Below are 25189 nucleotides of genomic sequence, written 5' to 3'. Positions count from 1 at the left end.
GCACTTTTAACCGCTTCTTAAATTTCTTAAAGTAAATGTTTATGTACGTGAATCCCAGTCATGCTCAGGAGCTAACTGGTCAGTTTGATAGAAAACATACTCCGCTGTCTATTTCTCTATACTTTGGTGACCGTTTTCTGAAAAGGTATTCCATGGAAGTAAACTTGGTTTGGTCTCGGCCTGCATCAGCCGATTTCGCTTGTTTTCCAGTGCCCTTTGATCGCTTACCTCTGCAGGAAGATGTTTTGAAAATATATGTTAATAAGAATTAAATTCCAGAGTGTGTGAACTTTGTCTTCATTCTAATTCAAAAGAAGTGAATTCTCTTGCTTTTCAGTCGTGTGGTTTTTAAAATCTTAGGGACAGTCATTCTGAAAGCAGTTTTGTTTTTCCCTCCAGACAAAGCACCTGTGTCCAAGGGTCTTTTACTGGTCCCCAGTGCCCTGTCCCTCCTGCTGGCCCTCCTCCTTCCACACTGCCAGAGGTTCTTTGTGTACGACCTTCAGGCAGTCAAGGACGACTTCCAGGTGAGCTCCGCTCCACTGGCCTCTGGGAGGGGAGAAGGCAGGCCTTCTTCTTTGATTTACCGTTCTTCCTGCCATTCTTAGTCTCTCAAAGCCTCTAAATTTGTAAGAAATATTATTTATTATTAATATTCCACTAACAAGTAACTTCTCTAGTTGTATTTATTGATAATTTCAGCAAAGCAGGTTATAATGAAGCAGTGCAGTATTTCCTTTTACACATCTCTTTTCAGCTTCAGTTTTTACTCATGGAAATGCAATTTTTAATTTCAAGAGAATTAAACAATGTTAAATGTGTTTTTTGTATGATTAGCATGCATACTTAACATTTTCAAAAACTTGCCTCAGTTTGAATATCTGTTAGAGGAGCTAAGCTCTCTCAGCTCTAATAGATTGAGAGTCTGTGAATTACTTTTATAGTGGTAGTTAAACCAAGTAGGAAATTTCTCTTGGGTTTTTGCTGGTGGGAAGAGCAGAAGTCTGTGGCTTTCAAGATTTATGGGTTGATCACATGAAAAATGCTGGTGCTGGGTCTTGTCTGTGAGTTGGAGTGCAAAAGGGGTGTTCCGGTACCATTTCCAGCTCGGCAGGGATTTCCCCACACCAACAATAAGCAATTCTCAGACACCAACTTGGGTGTCCTACAGTTGAACTCAGTTCTGATGCCATCTTCCCAGAGAGCATCAGATTCCACAGGGTTAGGGCTCAGTCCCACAGGACTGCCCACTGCGCTCGCACTTCAGATGCCAGTCACCAGCCCAGGTAGTTACTTGGACTTCTGACCGAACGGCTATAAATCAGAGTTGCCACGACCCCCTCCCTGGGCTCAATTAATTTGCTAGAACAGTCCACAGAACTCAGAGAAACATTTTATGTACTGGATTACCAGTTTATTATTAAAGGATATAGATGAACATCCAGATGGAAGAGATGCATAGGGCAAGGTAAGGGGAAGGGGTGCGGAGCTACCGTGCTCCCCCTGAGCCCCACTCTCCTCAGATCTTCACATGTTCATCACCCAGGAAGTTCTCAGAACCCTGTCCTTTTGGGTTTTTATGGAGATTCATTACATAGGCAGGATTGATTAACACTGGCCATTGGCAGTTGATCCACCCTCCAGCCCCTCTTCCTCCCCAGAGGTCAGGGTGTGGGACTGAAAATTCCGACCTTCTAATCGCAAGGTTGGTTCCCCTGGAAGCCAGCCCCCATTCTTAGGTGCCTCCAAAAGTCACCTCATTAACATGATAAAAGACACCGTTATAGCTTTCTTCACTTTGTAAATTCCAATGGCAAAGACCAAAATATATTTCTTATTATAAATCACAATATCAGAGAGTGTTAGTGCAAATTATGGTTATAACCTGCCACTTTTCTTTGCTAAATACTCGATTAGCCATTTTAAGCATGATAATCCATTCTTGAGCACTGACATCTTTTCTTCATAGGGATGTCATTAATGCCATTGCTTAGGTGGGCTTTGCCAAGTTCCTGTGATTCAGTTGTTTATCCATACTGCTGCTTTCTGTTGGAATATAATAGAGCTTCAGTATGATTTCAGTTGCTGTAATACAATGATTCTTAATCCTGTCTGCACAGTAGAATCACCTACATAAAGTGTTTTTTTTGTTGTTGTTGTTGCCAAGACCTCACCCTAGACCAGCTGAGTCAGGGAGCCTAGTGGTGGGGCCTGGGCATTGGTGTACTTTTTTAGAAAGATCCCCAGGGGATTCTAGCATATGGCCAGCCCTGAGAACCACTGCTGTAAGGCAATGTCAGGGCCCTGTGGCCCTGAGTTGGTACCTTTCTGTTTGGGGGGTTAATTTGGTTCACCTGGCTAAGTTGGCAACAGTCCCCTTCTCCTGCACCACTTTGTGGGCATTTGTGCTCTAGAGGTGGGACCTGCCTGGATGGAGGACAGTCACCCTCTGTCTAGGAGTGCAAATAGCCACACTCTCCTGGCAGAACCTCTTAAGGAGCCCTCAGTGTGCATTTCTAAGAGCTGCTACAGAGATATGCAGAGTTTCAGTTCTACCTTGGGGAATCTGAGCTTAGAGTATGAAAAATAAGCAGTATAATGTAAACGTAATAAATGTGCCAAGGAAGAGACCTGAACAAATCTTACTCCTATTTGTTATTCTTTTTTAAATCCCCATCTAGATTTGGCGGTTGATTTGTGGAAGAATAATTTGCCTTGATTTGAAAGATACTTTCTGCAGTAGTCTGCTTATTTATAATTTTAGGATATTTGAAAGAAGATATGGAAGCAGAAAATTTGCAGTAAGTTTTTATGTATTTTCCCTTTGCTACTTAGGTTATAGAAAAAAATGTTTCTGTTTTCTTGTTTTTAAATAGTTTTATTTTGTTAAGCTTGGTGTTTCATTAACAATTATCTTTTTATTACATGATCCTCTGTCTGATTTGGAACATGGACATTAACCAAAGAAAAAATTTAAATTTAAGCGATTAGCATAATAAAATAATAATGATGATAATAGATAATAATATCAGTGTGAGTGGGCAATAACTTTTTTTTTTTTTTGGCTGCACTGAGTCTTTGTTGCCACGCGCGGGCTTTCTCTAGTTGCGGCGAGTGGGAGCCACTCTTCGTTGCGGTGCACGGGCCTCTCATTGCGGTGGCCTCTCTTGCTGCGGAGCACGGGCTCCAATCACGCGAGCTTCAGTACTTGTGGCTCACGGGCTCCAGAGCACAGGCTCAGCAGTTGTGGCGCACAGGCCCAGCTGCTCTGCGCATGTGGGATCCTCCTGGACCAGGGCTCGAACCTGTGTACCCTGCATTGGCAGGCGGATTCCCAACTACTGCGCCACCAGGGAAGCCCAGCAATAACCATTTTAATAAGGATTTTTATTTTAATAAAATTCTAATCACTTATTTTGCTTAATGGTTTGTGTATTAGTTGTAAAAATAAGTCATGCTATAAATATCTTTTCTTCAACATACTTAGAAATTATGGAAGTTAATACATTTGACCAATATGGTTTTACTCCCTCACTTTGAAAAGTCTATTCAAACAAAAAACAAACTTTAAAAAATAAATATATACCTGAGCTGGTTCTAATTAAATAAATGTTAGTTTATTTTTAGAAGACTCCTCTCTATAATGTTCTTCCTGTTTTATTTTTAGTCCTTTCTGCTGGGTTCCTGGGTTTTGTCGGTGGTGGGTGACTTTATCCTCGTTGAAGCTGTGCGGTATTCCTTTGGTATCACTGCAGCCAGGAATTTGCCTTCTGGATTGTAAGTAGCTCTCAAATATTAGCTTAATTCATAACTACTTAAATCTGACTTAAAGCATTATTATACATGAAAGTCAGTAAGAGAATATTTTAAACTTTTAGATATAGTAAAATTGATTTTATATGTAAAAATTCCAGTGTATACTTAACATTTTCATTATGTTCTTGACACAGAATCTGTTTTACACTCTTTTTTTTAGCTTTCAAATCTCATATTTTAGAGAATTTTTAATGAATTTTCTCTTCTGGTCCTGAAGATAGAATTGTGTTTTCATAGTGAAATTTTGTCTTTGTAACTTTGTTAACTAATTAAACATAAAAATAGAAAATTTAATTAATTAGATTAGGAAACAAAATTTATTTGTCTGAAGTTAAGCTTCTGAAGAATGATGCTTTTCTTAAATTATATTGTTTATATATTTCCACCAAAGGTAAAAGAAAATCAGTATATAGGTTATAACTTTGTAGCCAATCTGCAGTGAGCAACCTAACTCATAGAGTGTCTGTGCTTTCATATTGTGTTGGTTTTCTTTAAAAACAAAATGAGAAAACATGTATTAATTTATGAAATAATTGGCATTTAGGAGCAGAGTTGTTAGCACATATAAATGCCTTTAAAGCATCTCTGAATTAAGTTTCTGAGATGGTTTTTAAGATATGAGATACTATAAAATAAAGGTAACATATTTAAAATTTGTGTGTACTAACTTCAGCCTTATTTTAATTTTCAGTATATATTTTTGAGAACTGTTAGGCTATTGCAAGTACCTTGATTTAGATTCACTTTGGATCTCTATTTTTAAAATACGGTTAGTGATCTTATAGCTCTCACACTTACATTGTTAATATTTATGGTAATAGCTGCCCTTCGTGGGATTTACTGAATTATTGGCATGAGTATTGATGTTTAGTTGTCTTAATAATGTATGATTCTGAATAATATTTTAATGGAGACACATAAAGTTCTGTGTCATAATTATGCAGTTTTTTAGTTTTACGGGTTGTAATTGCAGTTAGACTGAGAAGTTTAAGTTGACTATTCTGCTATTGTGGTAAATAGTGTAGTCATTAGGAATGATTCCATGTTGATTCAGAAAAGAAGTAGCATTACTAAATCATTAGTTTTCCCCTAACATTTCTCATTGAGGCCAATTCTTTTTGGTTCTTTATAAGGCCTACTGAGTTGTAGAAGGGTTATGTGTATCGTGTATGTTTGTGTTAGAATAAATTTAGTGGATGGGTAGTAACATAGCTTTTAATTCTTATTTACATCGTCCCCTTGTGTGATGACTTTTTATTTTCTATTGCACATAGAGTTGAATGATAGTTATTTCTTTGAATGAATGACACTTTTTTCTTTATGGAATCGTGACTGGTACATATAAGGAAGATTGATTCAATTTTGAAGTTGGTGGCAATGTTTTTACTAATTCTTAAGGCCAGAAGGCTTTTACCTATTTAAATCTTAGCTAGTAGCAAGAATTGAAAATTTGAGTAAATCCAAAAGTTATAGGATCCCCTTTGAAAGACAGTGTGAATGTTAATTCAGACATCACCTGAATGAGAATATATTTCTCTTTCCTTTTAAATCATGAAACATTATAATATGGCTTGTTTGAATCTTGACGCGTTCTCAAACATAGACTTCTTGGAACCTAAATCTTTACTTCAATAAACTTTGCATTTTGTAAATATATCTTTTATTTGATGGTAAGCAAAGCTTCAAAAACTCAGGAGAGGAAACTTTTTTAGTCAATGTGTTTTATAATTTGCAGTGTTTTCCACATAATGTCTTGTTACCTTTTTCTTTCTCATCAATGCCAAGTTTACCTGCACTTCCTGCAATTCTTCACTTCCTATTTAATTCTCTCTCTCTCTTTTTTAACCTCACCACTATTAAAACTTCTCTTATAAAAGTCACCAGTATCCAACTAATTTCTAAAGCCAGTGGCTTGTTTTCACTTGTCTTATCTGACCTTTCAGTGGCACATTAAATGCTTTTGACATCCCATTATTTCATGAAATAACCTGCTCGCCTGAATCCTAGCACCCTACTCTCTCCTGGTCCTCTTTGACCTCCTTTACGCTTTGCAGCTCCTTTCTCAAGCTTACTCCAGGTGCTCTCTCTGTGCCGTCGCGTCCACCCCCATGACTTCAACTACAGTTAGCATCTGTTGTTTGTTTCCCAGCTCTCTATTTCCCGTCCATATTGCTTTCTTGATCTTTCTTCAGTCATATTTCCTAGTGACTTCTAAGACTCAAGGAAAATTCATCATGTTCAGAAGCTCTTACCTCCTCTGATCACCTCTCCTTTTGCACTCTTGTCTCCTCCTCCTTCTGTACTCCTTATTTTAATTAATGGCATTTTCATCTACTCAGTCATCCAAGCTGGAAGTCTTTCCCTCTTCTCATCAGTGGCGTAGGGCACCGACTTTTATTCATTCGAAGTCCTATATAAGTCAGCTTTTCATCGCATCTCCTTGACTCCTTCTGTCATTATCCCAGTCTTAACTAGTCTTTTCTTGCCTAGATTTTTGCAGTAATGCTCCAACTAGTCTTCCTATCAATTCCAAAGTATTTCATGCAATGTTTTCAGAAGTTATCTTTCTAAAATACAAGTTTGACCATGCTAATCTTCCTTTTAAAAACCTCTAAGTCCTTATTTTCTTCAGAATAAAAATCAAGCTTCTTCAAGGTGGCATCAGGGCCGTCTAGACTAGTACAGATGGCTTAGGCTTTGCCATCACATAGCCCAATTTACCTGAGATTCCAGCTCTGCCGTGTATTATTTGTGTGTCATCTTGAGCAAGTTACTTCTCTCAACTTCCCTCATCTGTAAATTGGGGCTCATACTCTGTAATTCACAGGGCAGTGGAGGGAACTAAGTAAGGTCACCTATGCAGACATCCTAGCAGTAGCAGCCTCCCCACCCCATATATTGTTGTTTGTTTCTTTCCCTTCAAAGCCCTCATAATCTGACCCCAGTCCAATGTTTCAAGCCACTCCCCCGTCAGTCATTCAGCTTTCTTAACATGCTATGTATTTGTATTCTCGTACCTGCTGGTTTTCTTTCTGCACCCTGTTGCCCTTTGGCAGGACTAATTGTCCTTTTTTAAAATAAATTTATTTATTTATTTTATTTATTTTTGGCTGCATCGGGTCTTCATTGTGGTGCGCGGGCTTCTCATTGCGGTGGCTTCTCTTGTTGCGGAGCACGGTCTCTAGGCCCACGGGCTTCAGTAGTTGTGGCACGTGGGCTTCAGTAGTTGTGGCACGTGGGCTCAGTAGTTGTGGCTTGTGGGTTCTAGAGCACAGGCTCAGTAGTTGTGGCGCATGGGCTTAGTTGCTCTGCAGTATGTGGGATCTTCCCGGACCAGGGCTCAAGCTCGTATCCCCTGCATTGGCAGGCAGATTCTTAACCACTGTGCCACCAGGGAGGTCCCCCCCGACTAGTCTCAAGTAGAGTCTGGTGCATACTCGGCTCTCAGTAAGTGTTTATTGAATGACTATAGTCTGTTTCCAAAGGAAAATGAATTTAGAGTAGGTGGGGGCTGATGGCAATGGCCTTTACAGCATCCTCAGGTGCTTGCTTCTGCAAATTTTGCTCTGCATCAGTAACAGTGATGAGTTGAACATAGTTGTTTGTGTAGGAATCATGGAAGTTTGGTGTTTAGAATACAAAGTACTGGATTTAGACCACCAATTCGGAGTATAAATTAGACCAAAGGGAGCTGCATCTAGTTGGAAAATAATTCAATCAAATTATTTCAAACAATAGCTCCAGTATTTTGCCTGCTGACCTGATTGACATCATGACTCACCTGCACATAGAATTAAATCCAAAAAGTCAACTATGTATTTAGATAAGGCTTGAATATGAAACACGAATTGGATGCTTTTCTCCCAGTAATTCATGAAAATGTTTTATACAGGTTTTAAAAGTAAAGATAATGAATTTATTAAAATACTTTAGTGTATTTAATTATGCTGCCGCAATAATAAGATCTCACAAAGGAGGAAGAGTTCTTAAAGTTTATTATTTGTTTTCGGGAGAGAAGGGACTTGATGATATCATACAGAATATCCACTGACCCTAAGTTAGTAAAGTGAATTTAAAGAGATCGAAGACAAACAATGACCATTCATAACATTTCACTGTTTATGTTGCTTAGGGACCGTAAACTACCCGAGCGGAAGCTCTTTCTGCGCACGCTCCGAAGATAATTGCGGTATAGCATGACACTAATGACTCGAGCCTGAAATTGTTTTGAAACAATGTAGTAGAGAATCACATCCAGACAGGTGCTGAGGTTCATGAGGAAGGTGGCAAAGGCTCCCCACGGGTTGTAGCTGTTCTCCTCCCCTCCCAGCATCAGGAAAGCAAAGCAGATGTGGAAAGGCATGAAGCAGACGAGCACCTGCACCATGAGCGTGATAATGATCCGTATAGACTTCTTCTTGACTTTTGGCTTCAGCTTAGATGTCTTACCGTGAAGGAGACTATGAATAATGACCAAGTAGCACCCAATCATGATGAACAGAGGAATCAAGAAAAAGAAAATCAGTCGAGTGAAGTTCAGCGCATTAATAGCTTTTAAGTGGATGATGTCAGAAATCTTGAGGCAGGTGGCAGGGTTGGAGGCTTTATCTGGGTCTTCATAGAGCAGTAGGAGTGGGATGGTGGTTGTCAGGGTCATTATCCAGACTCCCACACACGCTAGCATGGCCTTGCATGTATTTTTAAGTTCCTTGGTGTATTTCGGCTGTACAATGGCCATGTATCTGTCGGCACTAATGAAAGCAAGAAGCCATAGAGCAATACTTGGATAAAACACTGTGAGAGCCCCAAGAATCTGGCAGAAGTACTCTCCAAACGGCCATTCACCTTTTGCATAATAAAACATTCGAAAGGGTAAGCTCATTATAAATATCAAGTCCAGTAGTGCCACGTTCATCATATAGATGGTTACAGTGGTTCTCTTCTTGGTGGTACAACTGAAAACCCATAAGGCAGTGACATTAACGAATAAGCCAGTTATGAAGATACAGCTGTAGAAGACAAGGGCTGCTGTTTTGTATTCGTCTGGATATGGGTCGATAGAAGGGCCAGGTTGAGCTTGACTGTGAGGGGTGGTCATCTTATAGCTTGTTGTGGGCATGACACTTAGAAACTGTAAAATAGTTAAGAATAGGAGGAATAAAACTCTTGTTGAAAAAATAAATGCTTAACATTCTCACACTCGACTTGGCATATCAGTGGATTTTAATTTTGACAGTATTTTATGTCATAGAGTCAATATATGTGTCTTAGTATTTATTAAGAAATACACTCCCTAGGTATTATTACTAATATGTACTAACATATCAGTGTATTAAGATGGTCTGGTGTGTCATGATGCACTGGCAAATGTATTCATTTTCTCTCTGTAGTGTGAAATTGGGTAGCAATTGTGCCTATGGTAGGTATCCTTTGTTTGGGACTAATTGGGGAAAGGCCATTCTGAAGTTTGAATCTTAGAAAATATTGATAGTTTGCCACCTTTTATCATCTTCATTCTGTTTCAATATTTGGTAACCCAGATTAGTAATGTCCAAATAATGAATTTTTACTCATTAAATATAATTTTAATATATAAATTATATATTAGAAAACTAATTAAAAAAACCATATAACTGGTTGCTTACTGAATATTCACAGTAATTCTCATTTGAGAGCAGGAACTTTTCCTTTTTACTGCTAAATCCCCACTGCCTGATGAGTACATAGTAGATACTCAGTAAGTAATATTTGCTGAATTGATGGATAAGTAAGTGAAGGAAGGCAACTTTGGCAGGGTGACCCAGAGCAAGCACTCACTAGTTTGTCAATGAAGGCTTGCTTAATTGGCCATTAAACCATTTTGTTTTTTTTAAGTGGCAAACGCTTCTTCATAGTATTATGTTTTCTCTAGATTATCATAGGTCTAGAAACAGCAGTGTCTTATGCCATGGAATACAGATCAAGAACTTTTACTCTCTCTGGGTTTTTTTGGCCACACCTTGCGGCATGAGGGGTCTTAGTTCCCCGACCAGGGATCGAACCCGTACCCGCTGCACTGGGAGCGCAGAGTCTTAACCCCTGGACTGCCAGGGAAGTCCCACAAGAACTTGACTCTTAAAACAATAGATGGGCTAGTTTTTAATGCACAGTTGGGAGTGCCTAATGCTGAGTCTTCCCGATGGTGTTTACCAGTGCCCCAGAAGCAGATTACACTGCTGCAGTGGTGCACGGAGAGCAACACCTTGAGAATAAGATATTGCTAGTATAGTAACTTTCACGCCCTCACTCTACCGAGATCCAGAAGCGTAAGTATTATTTGTCAAATTTAATTTTAAAAAAGGAATATCAAAGACAAATAGTTATTAGTAAGAAGTCACTCAGTAACTTTATGTGTTTGCAGAAACTAATTTCCACCCCCGCCAAATGCCCATTTCTACTGGAAGGGAGTTTAACTGTGACCCCCTCAGTGTGAAATTTCTATCACCCACGATATAACATCAACAACAGTGATTTTAAAAATAGACTCGCTACAAAGAGATGGAACCTTGTGGCATCCCCCTTGAAATATGGAGGTGTAAGAAAAGTTTCCCTCAAAAATGTCACTTTGCAGAATGGTCTCTCTCTCATTCAGCCCTGAGTCTCTCTTTAGTGAAAACTGGGGGAGGTTAGCCATCTGGTAGTGGCATCATGGGCTGTAATTTAAAATTAATTTGAGCAGTTGCTGAGGACAAACACAAGGTATGAATTTGTTTTCTTCTCCCTCTTTTCTTCCCTTCCTACCTTCCTGACTAGCGAGTTTGCCAGATATTTAGGTTAAATATGATTTTGGAGTAGAATTCTATATATTTAAAAGCCTGTATTTATTAAAATTTCCAAATATTGTGTTGACTAGAATATTAATTTCTCTAAAATGAGAAAAATACTACATAGAAAAATTAACTCTCTAGTATTATCATACAAAGGAAAATAATTTTAGAGACTTAACTCATTATTAACTTTCCATGAATTTTTAAATAGTAAAAATTGTAATGTAAATGACATTTTGTATCCTTTTTTCTTTTGTATCAGAACTCCCTCCACCAATCCTTATTCCTGAATTTTGTCACATAAATTCCTTACTTACAAACCATTTTTGAGTAAATCTTTTTCCCCTCATTGGGTTCAGGCTGACTTTATGTCACCAACAGTTGTGTTCATTTGCTTAAGGTTAACTAAAATACGTGTGATGCGTGTGTTTTAAAGGCATTACCATACAGGTTGTACTCTGTACACACGGATAAATTTTTGGATAAATATTGAAAAGTGATTGGCTTTTAAGTCAGCATTTTAAAAGCTTTAGATTCCATGATTAGCTATAGTCTTTTCTTAAAAGACTTTAAGTACATTCTGTGAAACAATGTAATTGAAACCAGGTGACAAAGACTCCTAAAGATATTTATGATTTATTGTATCAACATTTTCTTTAAGTTTAAAAAACTTACATTTACTATTAAGGTAAAACAGTATTGAAAATAAATGAAACAACATGTTAATAATGTAGGAAGATGACAGTATATCCCATTTGAGGGTCCTTCACCAACATAGTTTCAGTAATATATTATTAAAATAAAACAAGGATTTTGAGATTTAGTAAATAAGTACAGCATTATTTCTGATAATCTGTGATGAAGTTAATTAAATGCTACTTACCTCCTGTCCATCAAAAGGCTGTGTTTGAGAGGAACATTTCTCGGTATACCCAGTTCTGTAAAAGGGATTTCTTTGAGTTGCTTGTGTTAAAATAGCTCTTTCTAGAAATGGTATATTTAAGAAATGCTGTATTTCTTTTGTTTTAGGTTCTTCCGTTGCTTTAAGAAGTTGTTTCAAATATAATACTCGGTATACGAGTTGGTACTTGTTCAGCTGTAATTGCTGCTTTGTCTCTTTCAGGAAGTACTCTCTGAAATAAGGCTTTTTCAACTTATGACTTTGCCCTGGATGTGGTTTTTCTCTTTCACAAATGATTTGTTTATGAAGTCATGCTTCGCATAAGCTCCCCATGAAATGATGGCATATATTTAAGAGAATCATACAGAAAGGAGAAAATGTCTTGAGTTTGTTTACTTGGTGCTTAAAGTCTGCATCATCTGTTGAAAGAGAATGAGATTTGATGTTGACTGAATAGAATTCATAGTATAACTTAGTTTCTAAGCTGTGTGACTTTGTCTAGTTACTTAAGCACTCTGAGCCTTTGTTCCTGCTTAGTTTCTATAGTGCTAAAATAGAGATAATACCCATCTGGTAGGATTTTGAGGACTCTAAACCAGAGAAGTCCAAGGGCTAACCTGGCACCTAGTAGGTAACTTCCAAACAGCGTTAACCCTTTACTACAAAGTTCCTAAAATCATTGAATATCCACTTTTTACTGCTAAACCATTTCTTTTTTTTTTTTTTTTTTGTGGTGTGTGGGCCTCTCACTGTTGTGGCCTCTCCTGTTGCGGAGCACAGGCTCCGGACACGCAGGCTCAGCGGCCATGGCTCACGGGCCCAGCCGCTCCACGGCATGTGGGATCTTCCTGGACCGGGGCACGAACCCATGTCCCCAGCATCGGCAGGCGGACTCTCAACCACTGCACCACCAGGGAAGCCCTAAACCATTTCTAAATGGTAGAAATTTTGGGACCCTCAATTATTTGCTTCTGCTTTGCATATACCTTTACCTACTTTGGTTTGCTTTATTTATTAAGTCCCCAATGCTTCATATCCCTTTTCTGTCACATGGACGTCTAGAAGTAATTCCTTTTGCAAAAACATCCCTACAAATTGTTAAGAACTTTGGAAGTCTTTAGTGGAATAATTTACATATTAGGAGTATTTTAACCTAAGAAGGGAAGTGAAACCAACGAAAAGGGAAGTGGGCAACCCCAATCATTGCCTGCCTGCCTAGTTACATTAAAGTTTTTACTTTCTCTTTTCTTTAAAAAAAAATCATAATTTCATTTGCTTGTACTAAAATTTTAATTATCTTTATACTTGGTTATGCGTGATTTATCAGCCTTTAAAAGGTACATGAACTTAACTGGTGTTTTAATTTAAGACAGTTTGAGGGCACATGCTCCTTTTTTTTTTTTTCCTCAGACAAAACCGTAGTAAATCTGTGACTTATAAATTGTTTAAATCCTTTCCTTTGGTGATTAAAGTACTTTTGATTATGTTAATGCCAGAGTAATGGGTTTTAGAAGCACAAGCAACAGCCACAGCAACTATTTCTTGTGTAAATGAGGATTTGAGGCCCAGAGAGGGCCAGTGACTTGCTGCAGAACTCAGACAACCAGGCCGAGCCTCTTCTGTGCCAAGTTCAGGGCCCTCCCCTTTCTGCCCTAGCTGCTGTAAAGACTTCCCGTTGTGAGGTGATTACATTGACTTATTCACTAGACATGATTTGCTCCTTGCTGAATTACAGTAATCAGTTTTTTATACATGGAGTTATGTTTCATATGCAGGCTAGGAGTTTGATATTTCACTTGGAGATAGGAACCGCTTATCTGCAGATCCAATCTTTTCATTGCCTTAATTTCATATAGCCTGTGACAGGTCTTCTAAAATTCAGTATTGATTAGTGTTCTCTGTGCTGCTGAAATCAACAGGCACAGGGAAGGCAGATATCTCATTAAGACAAATCCCCTTGTACACAGGGAGATTCTTTTTTCTGACTTGCCAGTCTCTCAGAGAGAGGCACCCAGGGGCACAGCTGGAAGGTGGGTCCCGCCTTTCTCTCCCTCTTAGCCTTACGGGATTTCCTACTCCCGGCCTTTCACAGGCTGTCCCACCAGCAGCTGTGACATTCCTTCCCACCGCACTCCCATCTCTTGGCTTGGGCGGCGGCTATTTATCTGAAAAGTGTTAGCTTGGATGCTGCCTTTCCCAGGAAGTTTTCTCTGACCCCTGAAGCTGGTTGGTTATTCGCCCCTGTAAGGTTCCTTAGCATTGGATTCTTACCCCTGTAGTGGCTTGTGTTTGTATTATTATTGGGAGTTTATTTGCCTTTTATCCTTCACTACATTGAGGTCCTTAAGGGTTTGCATGTGTTGTATATGTATGTATTTAACAGTCAGTTAGTAAATACTGGTTGAATGTGTGACTGAAAAAGTAGGTGAAGAAATGGAGGGTCGAATTACTGAGCCCAGTGTCAGCATCAGGGACACTTTGACTTGCTAATGTGAGGGGAACCCGCCAGTCGCAAGGCAGACTGGAGGCAAGACCCACTGTCCTTCTCTCCATGACCCTGCAGCACTTAGCATTGTTGTCTGTGCTCCTGGCTCGTCACACAATAATTTTATGTTGGAAAAGAATTACAGTTAAAAAAAAATTTCCCCCAAACCATTTGGCAGCAAGTAAGTAAACAACGGATCAAGAATTAAACTTTTGGGGCTTCCCTGGTGGCACAGTGGTTGAGAGTCCGCCTGCTGATGCAGGGGACGCGGGTTCGTGCCCCGGTCCGGGAAGATCCCACATGCCGCAGAGCAGCTGGGCCCGTGAGCCATGGCCACTGAGCCTGCGCGTCCGGAGCTTGTACTCCGCCAACAGGAGAGGCCACAACAGTGAGAGGCCCGCGTAGCAAAAAAAAAAAAAAAAAAAAGAATTAAACTTTTATAGTGTCTGGTTTGCCTCTTTAATACTTGAACCTAATGAAATTTTTATTCAAATAGAGGAGCTTATCTCATTCGGGGACCAATATTCATGCAGCTTTAATTTCCTTATTTTGGGATATGAATGAAAGAAATTTTTCACCTTGCAAAAGAGGGATTTCACAGAGTTTCCTTCACTTTATAAAGTCATCTGTTTTAGCTCCTTTTTTTTTTTTTTTTTTTGCAGTACACGGGCCTCTCACTGTTGTGGCCTCTCCCGTTGTTAATAGACACAGTAAATCCCCATTATAAAAACATGCTCTTTGGGACTTCCCAGTGGTTAAGGATCCACCTTCCAGTGCGGGGGACACAGGTTCAGTCCCTGGTCGCGGAACTAAGTAAGATCCCACATACTGTGGGGCAACTAAGCCCATGCGCTCTAGAGCCCGCTCACCACAACTAGAGAGCCTGTGCGCCACAACTAAGACCCAACAGAGCCAAATAAATAAATATTAAAAAAAAAGAAAGAAAACATGATGTTATATCAGAGATTTGTCTGTGCCACAGATAAAATTGTATTTCTCGTTCTTAACACATTTCTCTGTACCTCAGCAAGTGTGAGTGAGCCTTATCCTAGTTCCTCAGACCAGTATTGTGATGAGGGGCCCACTGTAGTTACTGTTTATCTTTCCCAGCTCAGGTGGCCATCAGCACACACAGCCAGAGCAGTTGGTAGACAGCCAGTCCCCAGAAAGGAGAGGTGGTGAGGGACATGGAGGGAGCCCCGAACTAGGGTGAAAATCTTATCTTTTGGCCCTGACAGTCTCCCACTTTGATCTTATGGAATCTTTGTGCCATACTCCTTTCTTTTTCAAGCTTGCATCTAAACTCACTGCTCTTTTTTTTTTTTTTTTTTTTTTGAGGGGCAGATATATTGAATAGTGGTTTCTGGATAAAGAAAACTGAGATACTATTTGTTTAAATCTATTTTATTTTAAATCCAGCAACTTACAACTGTAGTCTTATAGCCAAATTAGTATGGACCTCGTTTCCACTTGATTTCCTAAATTGTATTATAAATTTAACATTTCCCAAATTCCTTTTCCTTGGCAATTTTTCTTCAGTTTCACAGACATACGGACAATCAGATGATTACTTACCTCACAGCAGGCAAGTTGAACCCAGATAACCAAAATGATAGATAATTCTAAAAATAAAATTGATCTAAATTGGCAATCAAAGTAGAGTTCCCTAAAGATATTAAAGATTCTTTCACTTAGAGGATCTTAGGAGAAGGCATCAACATGACAGTGAAATCATTCCTGGACCCACCGAAATCCCAGGCCAAGAGTTTGCAGGGTGACGTCTCACTAACTGCGTGGAGAGCCATTCAGTGGTCCCCGGGCACAGCCAATTAATTGGAACTCTCTGGTTATTGTGATGTACATGGCCACCTCCTACAGATTCTGGTCTCACAGTTAAAGGAGACATGTAGAGGGAGATGAGTTTCTAGGGGAAAATATCTAGTAATATGGTGAAGTAGCAGCGTAGAAGAAAAAGGTATTGTGGAGAGTCAGGATTGGTAAAGAAATGAGAGGTGTGTTATTGAGTTACTTAAATCCAAACTTGTATACTGGTGTGTGTGATGGAGGATTTTAGTATCAGGCATCTGTATACTAAAAAGTAACTACATGACTATAGGTTGAAGTTTGTTGGTTTAAAAAGTTACATAGGATTTTTTATTATCTCTGCTATTACTCTTATCTGTATTATCAGAGGTGAACAATCATTAAGCAGAGGTCTAAGTGCTTTACATGCTTCACTGAATTTAATCATTATGCCAACAGCAAAGTATGTTGAGGACACAATAGTTGTATGGATGGTGTAACCCAGGGATATTTACTCAGGAGTCTCAGATTGTGAGATTGTGTTGTACTCTTTCTGTATTATGGTATTGTACTTTGTTTTAGTAAATTTTGTTGAAGTTGGTCCTACTTAATAGAGAATAATCAGAATAGTAAGTTGATCTGTAGCAAAAGAATCTTCTGAGGGAATAGACCATCCTTTCCTTTCCCTGTTTCTCACTAATGAGTTGATATTCCCAAGGAAAGATTTTGTAACTGGATTCTGTCAGCCTGTAAGTTTAATTTTGGGAGGGAGATCTCTGCCGTTCAGTGAGCCAAAGACTTTTAAGCACTCAAAAATGGGTATATCCAAAAGGTTGATAAACATGTATAAGTATGCTGGACCTCATAAGTAATCGGGAAGCGAAAATTAAAACCATAATAAGGATGTTACTACCCACTCACCAAAATGGCTACAGTGAAAAAGACTAACAACAAGAAGTGCTGGCTGAGTAGTATTCCATTATATATACTCAGCCAGCACTGGAATATTACTTGTCCATAAAAAGAAACAAAACTGAATCATTTGTAGTGAGGTAGGTGGACCTAGAGTCTGTCATACAGAGTGAAGTAAGTCAGAAAGAGAAAAACAAATACCATATGCTAACACATATATATGGAATCTAAAAAAAAATTGGTTCTGAAGAACCTAGGGGCAGGACAGTAATAAAGAGACAGACGTAGAGAACGGACTTGAGGACACGAAGGGGAATGGGGAAGCTGGGGCAAAGTGAGAGTAACATCGACACATGTACGCTACCCAATGTAAAATAGCTAATGGGAAGCAGCAGTATACCACAGGGAGATCAGCTCGGTGCTTTGCAACAACCTAGAGGGGTGGGATAGGGAGGGTGGGAGGGAGACGCAAGAGGGAGGGGATATGGGGATATATGTATGCATGTGGCCGATTCACTTTATTGTGCAGCAGAAACTAACACAGTATTGTGAAGCAATTATACTCCAATAAAGATCTATTTAAAAAAAAAGAAAAGTGTTGGTGAGGGTACAGAGCAACCAGGAACTCTTGCGCCTGGCTGGTGGGAGCTTAAATTTGGAAAACAGTTGGATATTAAGTACTAAAATGAAGATGCATACACCCTATGACTCACATTCCACTCCTAGGTAGAAATGCGTGTTCCTGTGCACCAGGAGTTAGAGATAAGAATGTTCACAGTAGCGTTATTTCTAATCGCTCCAAATTAGGGACAACCCACATGTTCAGCAACTGTAGAGTGGATAGATCAGTTGTGTCGACAAGCAGTTGACTGCTTTTCACAATCAAAAGGAATCACATAGAAGGTGCATGGAACAACACAGGCGAATCTTGTGCGTATGGTGTTAAGTGAAAATAGCCAGACGTGAAGGAATTCATATTGTACGATTTCATTTATATGAATTTCAGAAAGCAGACCAAACTGAAATAGAGTTTAGGGATTCGCGCATAGGGTTGCGGGAGCATGTAAAATGTAGGGCACACGGGAGAGCTCCCAGGATGCTGGGAAGTTCTGTTTGTTGACCTGAGTGCTAATTATTTTAGTGTTTGTTCTGTGATAATTCACTAATCTGTCTATTTTTGTTTTGCCCTTGTATCTATAAGGGTCTCAATAGAAAACAGATAGCACACTTAAACTAGAATAATTCAAGGGCTTATGTATAAAGATCTAATGACAAAAGAATGGAACCTAGTGACAAAAGGGGGACCTTTGGCAGGACCGTTTCCTTGTTGTGCCCACCACCTTTAGGCCCAAAGAGGTTAAGGAAGGGAGAGGTTACTAGAACCTGGAGGGGTCACCCCTGGAGAGTCAGCTGCCTTGGAAACAGTAAGTGTGAGGTAACAAGGAACAAGGGGAGTAAGTACCCTGGCCTCAGGCTCCTCCTTGCCCAGATGTCCTCTGAGGCGCTAGCAGAACTCGGCAGAAGCCAGGGGGCCCTTGAGCCTTTGGGTGGAATCTGTACCCTCAGCCTCAGGAACAGAGCAGGGTGGAGAAGAGAAAAGAAGCAAGTGGATTTTTCCAGCATGCTGGGTTTTTCTGTGTGAGTGTTACATTTTGTATCAAAGAGGTTTCTTTAAAAAAGCTTAGGCTTTGAGTTGGCAAGACTGGGTTTGAGGCTATCTGCTTCTTCTAAGCTGTTTCCGTGAGTAATTTTTTTTAAACACCTTGAGTCTCATCTCATCTGTGAATCATCTCTTCTTATCTATGAATCATCTCTTCTTATCTGTGAATTATCTCATTCTTATAGCTTGTGCAAAGTACATGTTTTAGACACCGAATACTAGTTCTCATTGTATTGTTCTCTCCTGCCTCAAATACCTTTTTTTTCTTTGCAGCATATTTTTCCTGGGAATTTTCAGACTGGGAGTGAGTAACAGTGCAAGAGGTCTGTCTATGCTACTCATTAATTAGCTGAGTTATTGTTTTTAAAAGTTAGTTAATTTTCTCTGATCATGACTCTTCCCAGCTGGAAGAAAGGGGAATTTGGATGAGACTTTCTCGAAGGGCTTCCCACCTCTGGCATTATACAGTTCTAAGGAACTCTTCCCACTGCAGTGAGTACTTTATCATTGTCTCCTTTTGAATTTTTGTAGGACTGGAGATGAGAGACGTAGGATAGTACTTGGGCCTCTGTGCCCTCACAGCTTCTGGGTGGAACCCCAAATGTGTCCAGGAGTCACTTAGTCAGACCTCATTGCAGGGAGCCTTGAATGTGTTTGTTGGTATTTGGGTCCTACTTGAAACTCAGAGCACCCGGAACCCTGTGGGGTTCCCATTAATTCCTGGCCGTTGCCTTCCTTTCATATCCTTTATTGTGTTGATTTCTTTAGTGTGTATTTTTAAAAAATTTTTAAATTGAAGTATAGTTGATTTACAATGTCAGTTTCTGGTATACAGCAAAGTGATTCAATTATGTATATATATATATTCTTTTTCATATTCTTTTCCATTATGGTTTATTACAGGATATTGAATATAGTTCCCTGTGCTCTACAGTACGACCTTGTTGTTTACCTTAGTGTATATGTTTTAAATCTTATTTAAAATTTATCTTTAAGTCAACTTAATCTTCTTAACATATTTGATATTCTTTATTCTTTAGACATTTAAACATTTCTAGTAGACTGTTAGATTGTTCCAACTAATTTTCCTATCTGCTTTTTCCTTTTTCCTTTAACCATTACTTTTGTAAGTGGCAAGCAGGAAGTGCATCTGTGAGGATGGGCCGGGTCCAGGGCTGCCCAGCTCCTAAGCCTGCAAGGCTGCCCACTCTGTCACTTGCCCTCCGCCACTCTCTCAGGAGAGCTGTTGTTCTTCGTGGTGGAGAACCTCCTTGAGACATTATAATCAGCCTGCAGAGGAAGACATAAAAATTGTGCGGGCTCTTTGTTTCCTTGGTAATAAATCTGTACTCATCTGCGTTACTCAGAATTGTTGTTTACCAGAACTCTCCCTCTTATGCTTAAAAATTAGTCTAGCCCCAGTGACAAATCAGTTGCATTTTTGCAACCATGGTATCTCCTTATTGCTAATGCTTTTCATGTGGATATTCTTTTTTTGTTTTTTTTTTGTTTTTTTTTTTTGCGGTATGCGGACCTCTCACCGTTGCGGCCTCTCCCGCTGTGGAGCACAGGCTCCGGACGCGTAGGCTCAGCGGCCATGGCTCACGGGCCCAGACGCTCCGCGGCACGTGGGATCTTCCCGGACCGGGGCATGAACCCGCGTCCCCTGCATCGGCAGGCGGACTCTCAACCACTGCGCCACCAGGGAGGCCCCATATGGATATTCTTTACGAGAAGTTTATGGCTTTTAACTCATATGGCCTCTTGCCATCAACAAGCCGTGCTATCTGTATAGTATCTTAACAGAAAAGGGAAGGAAGTGGGTGGGTAGTGCCACCCTCAGAGACCTGCAGGGCAGCCTGCTGGTGTGCATTTGGACGGAGGGACATAGATCCTTGGCTTCAGCCTTGCCTCTAGTGGAGGATTTATTCTTCTAATGTTAATGTAGTTCTTTATTTGGGGATCAGTAATCCTAGGTTTTTAGAGTTGGGAGTTGGAGGTTTCCATGGCTCTCTCTTTTACAGTTGTGTTTTTATTCATACCTTGATCGTACTCTCATCTCATGTATTATTCTTCATATTTTGTGTCTGTCTTGTTGACAAGGACCTGGTGCATTCGTCTTCACATGTATCAGAGCACCTAGCATAGTGCTTCACACACAGTAGACCCTCAGTAAATAGGCTTTTTGATTTGACAAGTGTTTGTGTGTTTCTTTTTCTAAAGGAAAGAAAACTATACGGTGTACCCCCAAAATGAACGCCTAATGTTTCTAAATAGATATGATCACAAAGACAATATCAAGCAAAAGAGTGAGACAAGAGATAGATTAGAGTTGGTTGAGGAGAGGCCCTAGGGTGAAGGTATTTCGGCAAGATAAATATTTGATGTATCAGAAAAGTTAATACCATTTATTTCATGTAGGAGGACTTACACTCATGTGTAAGCTCATGTATGTTTTCCACTGTTCCATACTGATTGACATCCAAGGTTGTTTTGACATAAACACTGTGCTTTTACTGCCACCTACAGGTGACAGCGGGTCGTGGAGCTCTTCACCTTGACCCGATTTGAAGTCTTGTTGAGATTGAAATCAATGTTTTAAAAGCTGTTAATTGGTAGAAGATAATACATATATTTTAATGTTAATTTCTCAATATTTCTGTATTATGCAGAATTATATAGTAGACATATCCTTATTCCTCTAAAACGTTTTGGCTTAGAGACCATTTCTGCCTTCATGGGAAGCATTCTGTCGTTTTTAGGAAAGTGTTTTCCTCTGTAGGACCGTGTATTCCTGGGCTAGGGCCTTGAGAAGATGCCACTTTAAATGTTATTTGTGCCTGGTGTTCTACTAAGAGTTAAACATAAAGGTGGCCTTGGAACAAATTTGATATGGTTTAAATGTTTTTTAATTGTAGTAAAATGTACACACATGAAATTTACTCTTAACCATTTTTAAGGTACAGTTCAGTAGTGTTTGAAGTACATTCACATTGTTGTGCAGCCAATCTCCAGAACTTCTTTCCTCTTCCCAAACTGAAACTCCATGCTCGTTGAACAACTCCCATCCCTCCCTCTAGCACCTGGCAACCACCATTCTATTTTCTGTCAGTGAATTTGCCTACCCTATATACCTCGTGTAAGTGGAATCGTACAATATTTGTCTTTTGTGATTGGCTTATTTCACTTAGCATAATGTCCTCAAGGTCCGTCCATGTTGTAGCATGTGTCAGAACGTCCTTCCTTTTTAAGGATGAATAATATTCAGTTGTATGTATATATTACATTTTATTTATCCATTCATCTGCTGATGGATACTTGGCTTGCTTCCACCTTTTGGCTATTGTGACTAATAGATGTACAGATATCTCCTTGAGACCCTCCTTCAGTTCTTTTGGGTATATATCCAGAAGTGGAATTGCTGGGTCATGTGGTAATTCTATTTTTAATTTTTTAAGGAACCACTCTACTATTTTCCGTAGAGCTGTACCATTTTACATTCTCAGCAGCAGTGCACAAGGGTTCCAGTTTCTCCACATCCTTGCCAACACTTTTTTCTGTTTTTTGTTTTGATAGTAGCCATCCTAATGAGTTTGAGATGGTATCTCATTGTGGTTTTGATTTCCATTTCCCTGATGATTATTGACATTGAGCGAGTTTTCATGTGCTTGTTGGCCATTTATACATCTTCTTTACAGAAGTGTCTATTCAGGTCCTTTGCGCATTTTTCAATCAGTTTTTGTTGTTGTTGTTAACACGTAGGAGTTCTTTATATTTTCTGGGTAATGACCCTTTATCAGATACTATGATTTGCCAATATTTTCTCTTATTCCATAGGCTGCCTTCTTGCTCTGCTTGTTTCCTTTGATGTGAGGAAGTTTTGGGGCATGGTTTTAGGTCCACCCATTTATCATATTCTCATGATAAGGATGAATTGAAATGCTTTAAAATTTTAAATGTTAAGATAAGGTAGAATAGATTTTCCTCAGTAAAATCCATTTGTCCTTTAGAGACTTTCCCCAATGACTTAATCTGAAGAGTATTTATCTCCAGTCCTCAACACCTTTCCTTCATCCGGGAGGGTGTAAAGCAGGGTGAACAGAAACAAGCTGTATCCCAGAATTGGCTCACTTCAGAGCCTTCCACTTACAAGTGCTTCCTTCCTATGCTCTGGAAATTGTTTGTCTCTATTATTGCAATAATATGAAAATGAAAGAACATTTACCTTTCTGTAGTGTTCTTATTCCCTGCTGGGCCTGATTAATATGTATCAATGATTGCCTTGAAAATGTAGCATGTTTGCAAATGAAATTTGCAAATTACAAATGCTTTGGGAGATATTTTAATAATAGTAGAGCAAAGAAACCCCGGAACACAGTGGCTGAGAGAACACAGGTGTCTGTTTCTCTTTTGTAACATCCCTGGTGGGCAGGTGGGCTCTGTTCTAGGAAGTCATTGGGACCCAGCTGGTAGGGCAGCTCTGTTATCCTCACCATGTGCCCTCCAAGGTTTCCATTTCTAGCAATAGGGAGGAATCAGAAGGGAAGTCCAGGATAAGGGATTGCTCTTTCACCAGGTACTTTGGAAGTTGTAAATGTCACTGCTGCCCGTACACCATTGGCAGGAGCTTGGTCACGTGGCCACACCTAATCATAGGGGAGGCTGGGAAACTAGCTTTAGCGAGGGAGCCAAGTCCCTGGAGACAAGGGAGAATGGGTGTGAGGGGAACTGCTAGCAGTCGCCTTCAAAGACCAAGAGCTGTAATACATTAACTGGTTTAGCAAGTTATGGGCTCTGTGATCAACGTATAAAACACTGAAGAGAGAGAACATCAGGTCTTTCTCTTTAGCCTAAACAATCAACTGCAGAGTCACTGAACGGCAGGATTGTTGTTTCTGTAGTCGTGTGTCTGGAACAGCTGAGGGAAGCCTGTGAGATGGCATTGTGATGTGACTACCAGTTGACACTGATGTGCTCATGGATGCTGCAGGTAGTATGACAGGGCAACAAGCACGGCTCTGGTGGTCCTCGTCCGCATCAGAACAGGGAGGGGATGCAGACCTGCCATGTGAGGAACAGTTGAGAGAGCAGGCAGTGTTGATCCTGGAGAGGAGACGATGGGGCAGGAGAACAGTCTTCAACTGTAGAAAGGGGCTGCAGTATGAAAGAGGAATTAAAAATTGGGGGGGTGGGGCATGGCCAAGGGTGAATTAAGACTTCAGAGATGCTGCAGGAGGTTATTGGGCTTGGTAAGCGGTAACTCAGAGGCACTCACTGTCTTGAGGCAAAGTGATTCCCTTGGGAGGTGCTGACTTGCGGACACTGAAGATACTCAAGCAGTGGCTGGAAAAGCACCAGGCAGGGATGTCCAGGAAATACACATTGGGCAGATGGCAGGAGTGAAAGCTCCGTGAAAGCCCTTGAAACTCTGAGCATCTCTGCTCGTATGCTCTTCCTTACTGTGGGATTCGCTGGCAGGCTTAGAGAACTAGAGACATTAATAGGAGTCTAGCAGAGGGACAGTGTTTCCCAGCAAGTTCTGTGCAGCCCAGCAGCGGTATAGCAACCTTGTTCTCCTATTCTCTAAATAACAAAGACATAAGTGTTCATTAGTGGATGAATAGATTAAAAAAATATGGTGCGTGTACACACACACACACACCCCGGAATATTTATTCAGCTATATAAAAAGGAAATCCTGTCATTTGCAGCAACGTGGACAGACCTTGAGGGCATTATGCTAAGTGAAATAAGTCAGAGAAAGACAAATGCTGTATGATCTCACTTATATGTGAAATCTTAAAAAAGCTCATAGATATAGAGGATAGATTGACAGAGGTGGGAGGTGGGTGGCAAAATGGGTGAAGGGGGGTCAAAAGGTATAAAATAAAAATAAATAACTCCTGAGGATCTAACATACAGCATAGTGGCTGTAGTTCATAATACCATATTGCATATTTGAAAGTTACTGAGAGAATAGATCTTAAAAGTTCTCATCAGGAGTTTTAGGGTTGGTGAACACACGGAGATTCAGGGAGAGTCGAGAGTGACTCACTTGGAGAGAGCATGGAAGCTCCATGTCCTTTCCCTATATCTTGCCCTATGCATCTCTTCCATCTGGCTGGTCCTGAGTTATATCCTTTTATAATAAACTGGTAATCTAGTTAAAGAAAAAGTTTCATCACAAGAAAAAAGAGTTTTGTAACTTTGTATGGTGATGGATGTTAATTAGACTTATTGTGGTGATCATTTTGCAATATATACAAGTATTGAATCATTCTGTTGTACACCTGAAACTAATATAATCTTTCATGTCAATTATACTCAATAAATATAAAATAACAAGAACATAATTCACTGTAGTAGATTATTATACTAGTGAAATAAACTATTTGTAAAACGAGGAGGTGTTTTTCCTATATAATCTAAATGATTGCTTTTGCTTATGAACAAAGAATATTTTTAAATTTTTGAAGTATATATACTTCCAGAAAATACTTTATAAATACTTAAAATTAAAGAGAAACAGAATGAAAAAAATCTTGACAAAATTAAAATTTAGGGTTAAAATGACTAGACCTAAATAATGAGTTCGTAGAGAGGGTGACATATTTGAAACATTTGTAAAATAAAGTATCCAAAATAATTTCTATTTTTCATATATTACTAACAGTTCTTATAGAACTTTAATATGAACTGTTTAAGCTTCCATGTTAAGGATATTTTTCCCTTTCTGAGTGAGCCCATCAGCAGTTTAATTGGCTTTGCCTGCAGTCACGTGGTGAACCATTAGATGGCAGTGTTAG

The 25189-nt window shown here is 39.6% G+C and overlaps 2 protein-coding genes and 1 long non-coding RNA gene across 5 annotated transcripts in view; 2 read left to right on the top strand and 1 right to left on the bottom strand.

Moving 5' to 3' along the window:
• UBAC2 (UBA domain containing 2) overlaps positions 1–25189 on the top strand; it is a 151269-nt gene that overhangs the window by 22557 nt on the left and 103523 nt on the right. For all 3 annotated transcript variants that reach the window (XM_033435189.2, XM_004273637.4, XM_049701192.1), the window contains exons 2-4: positions 400–527; positions 2682–2801; positions 3668–3777. In XM_033435189.2, the coding sequence (XP_033291080.1) occupies positions 400–527; positions 2682–2801; positions 3668–3777 (358 nt within the window). The remainder of the gene's footprint in view (positions 1–399; positions 528–2681; positions 2802–3667; positions 3778–25189) is intronic.
• On the bottom strand, positions 7794–11729 carry GPR18 (G protein-coupled receptor 18). The gene is made up of 2 exons (XM_004273638.3): positions 11506–11729; positions 7794–8947 (listed from the first exon to the last, which is right to left on the bottom strand). Exon 2 carries the CDS (start codon positions 8933–8935, stop codon positions 7919–7921), a length of 1017 nt encoding a protein of 338 aa, XP_004273686.1. The 5' UTR covers positions 8936–8947; positions 11506–11729; the 3' UTR covers positions 7794–7918.
• Positions 17202–19738, top strand: LOC125961951 (uncharacterized). Its single transcript, XR_007473147.1, has 3 exons — positions 17202–18706; positions 18788–18875; positions 19515–19738. It is a non-coding gene; the product is annotated as an uncharacterized LOC125961951 (long non-coding RNA).

This window comes from Orcinus orca, chromosome 18 (assembly GCF_937001465.1).
Source record: "Orcinus orca chromosome 18, mOrcOrc1.1, whole genome shotgun sequence".
Taxonomy (NCBI): domain Eukaryota; kingdom Metazoa; phylum Chordata; class Mammalia; order Artiodactyla; family Delphinidae; genus Orcinus; species Orcinus orca.
The sequence above is the reverse complement of the archived record's forward strand: the minus strand, read 5'-3'. Positions and strand labels throughout refer to the sequence as shown.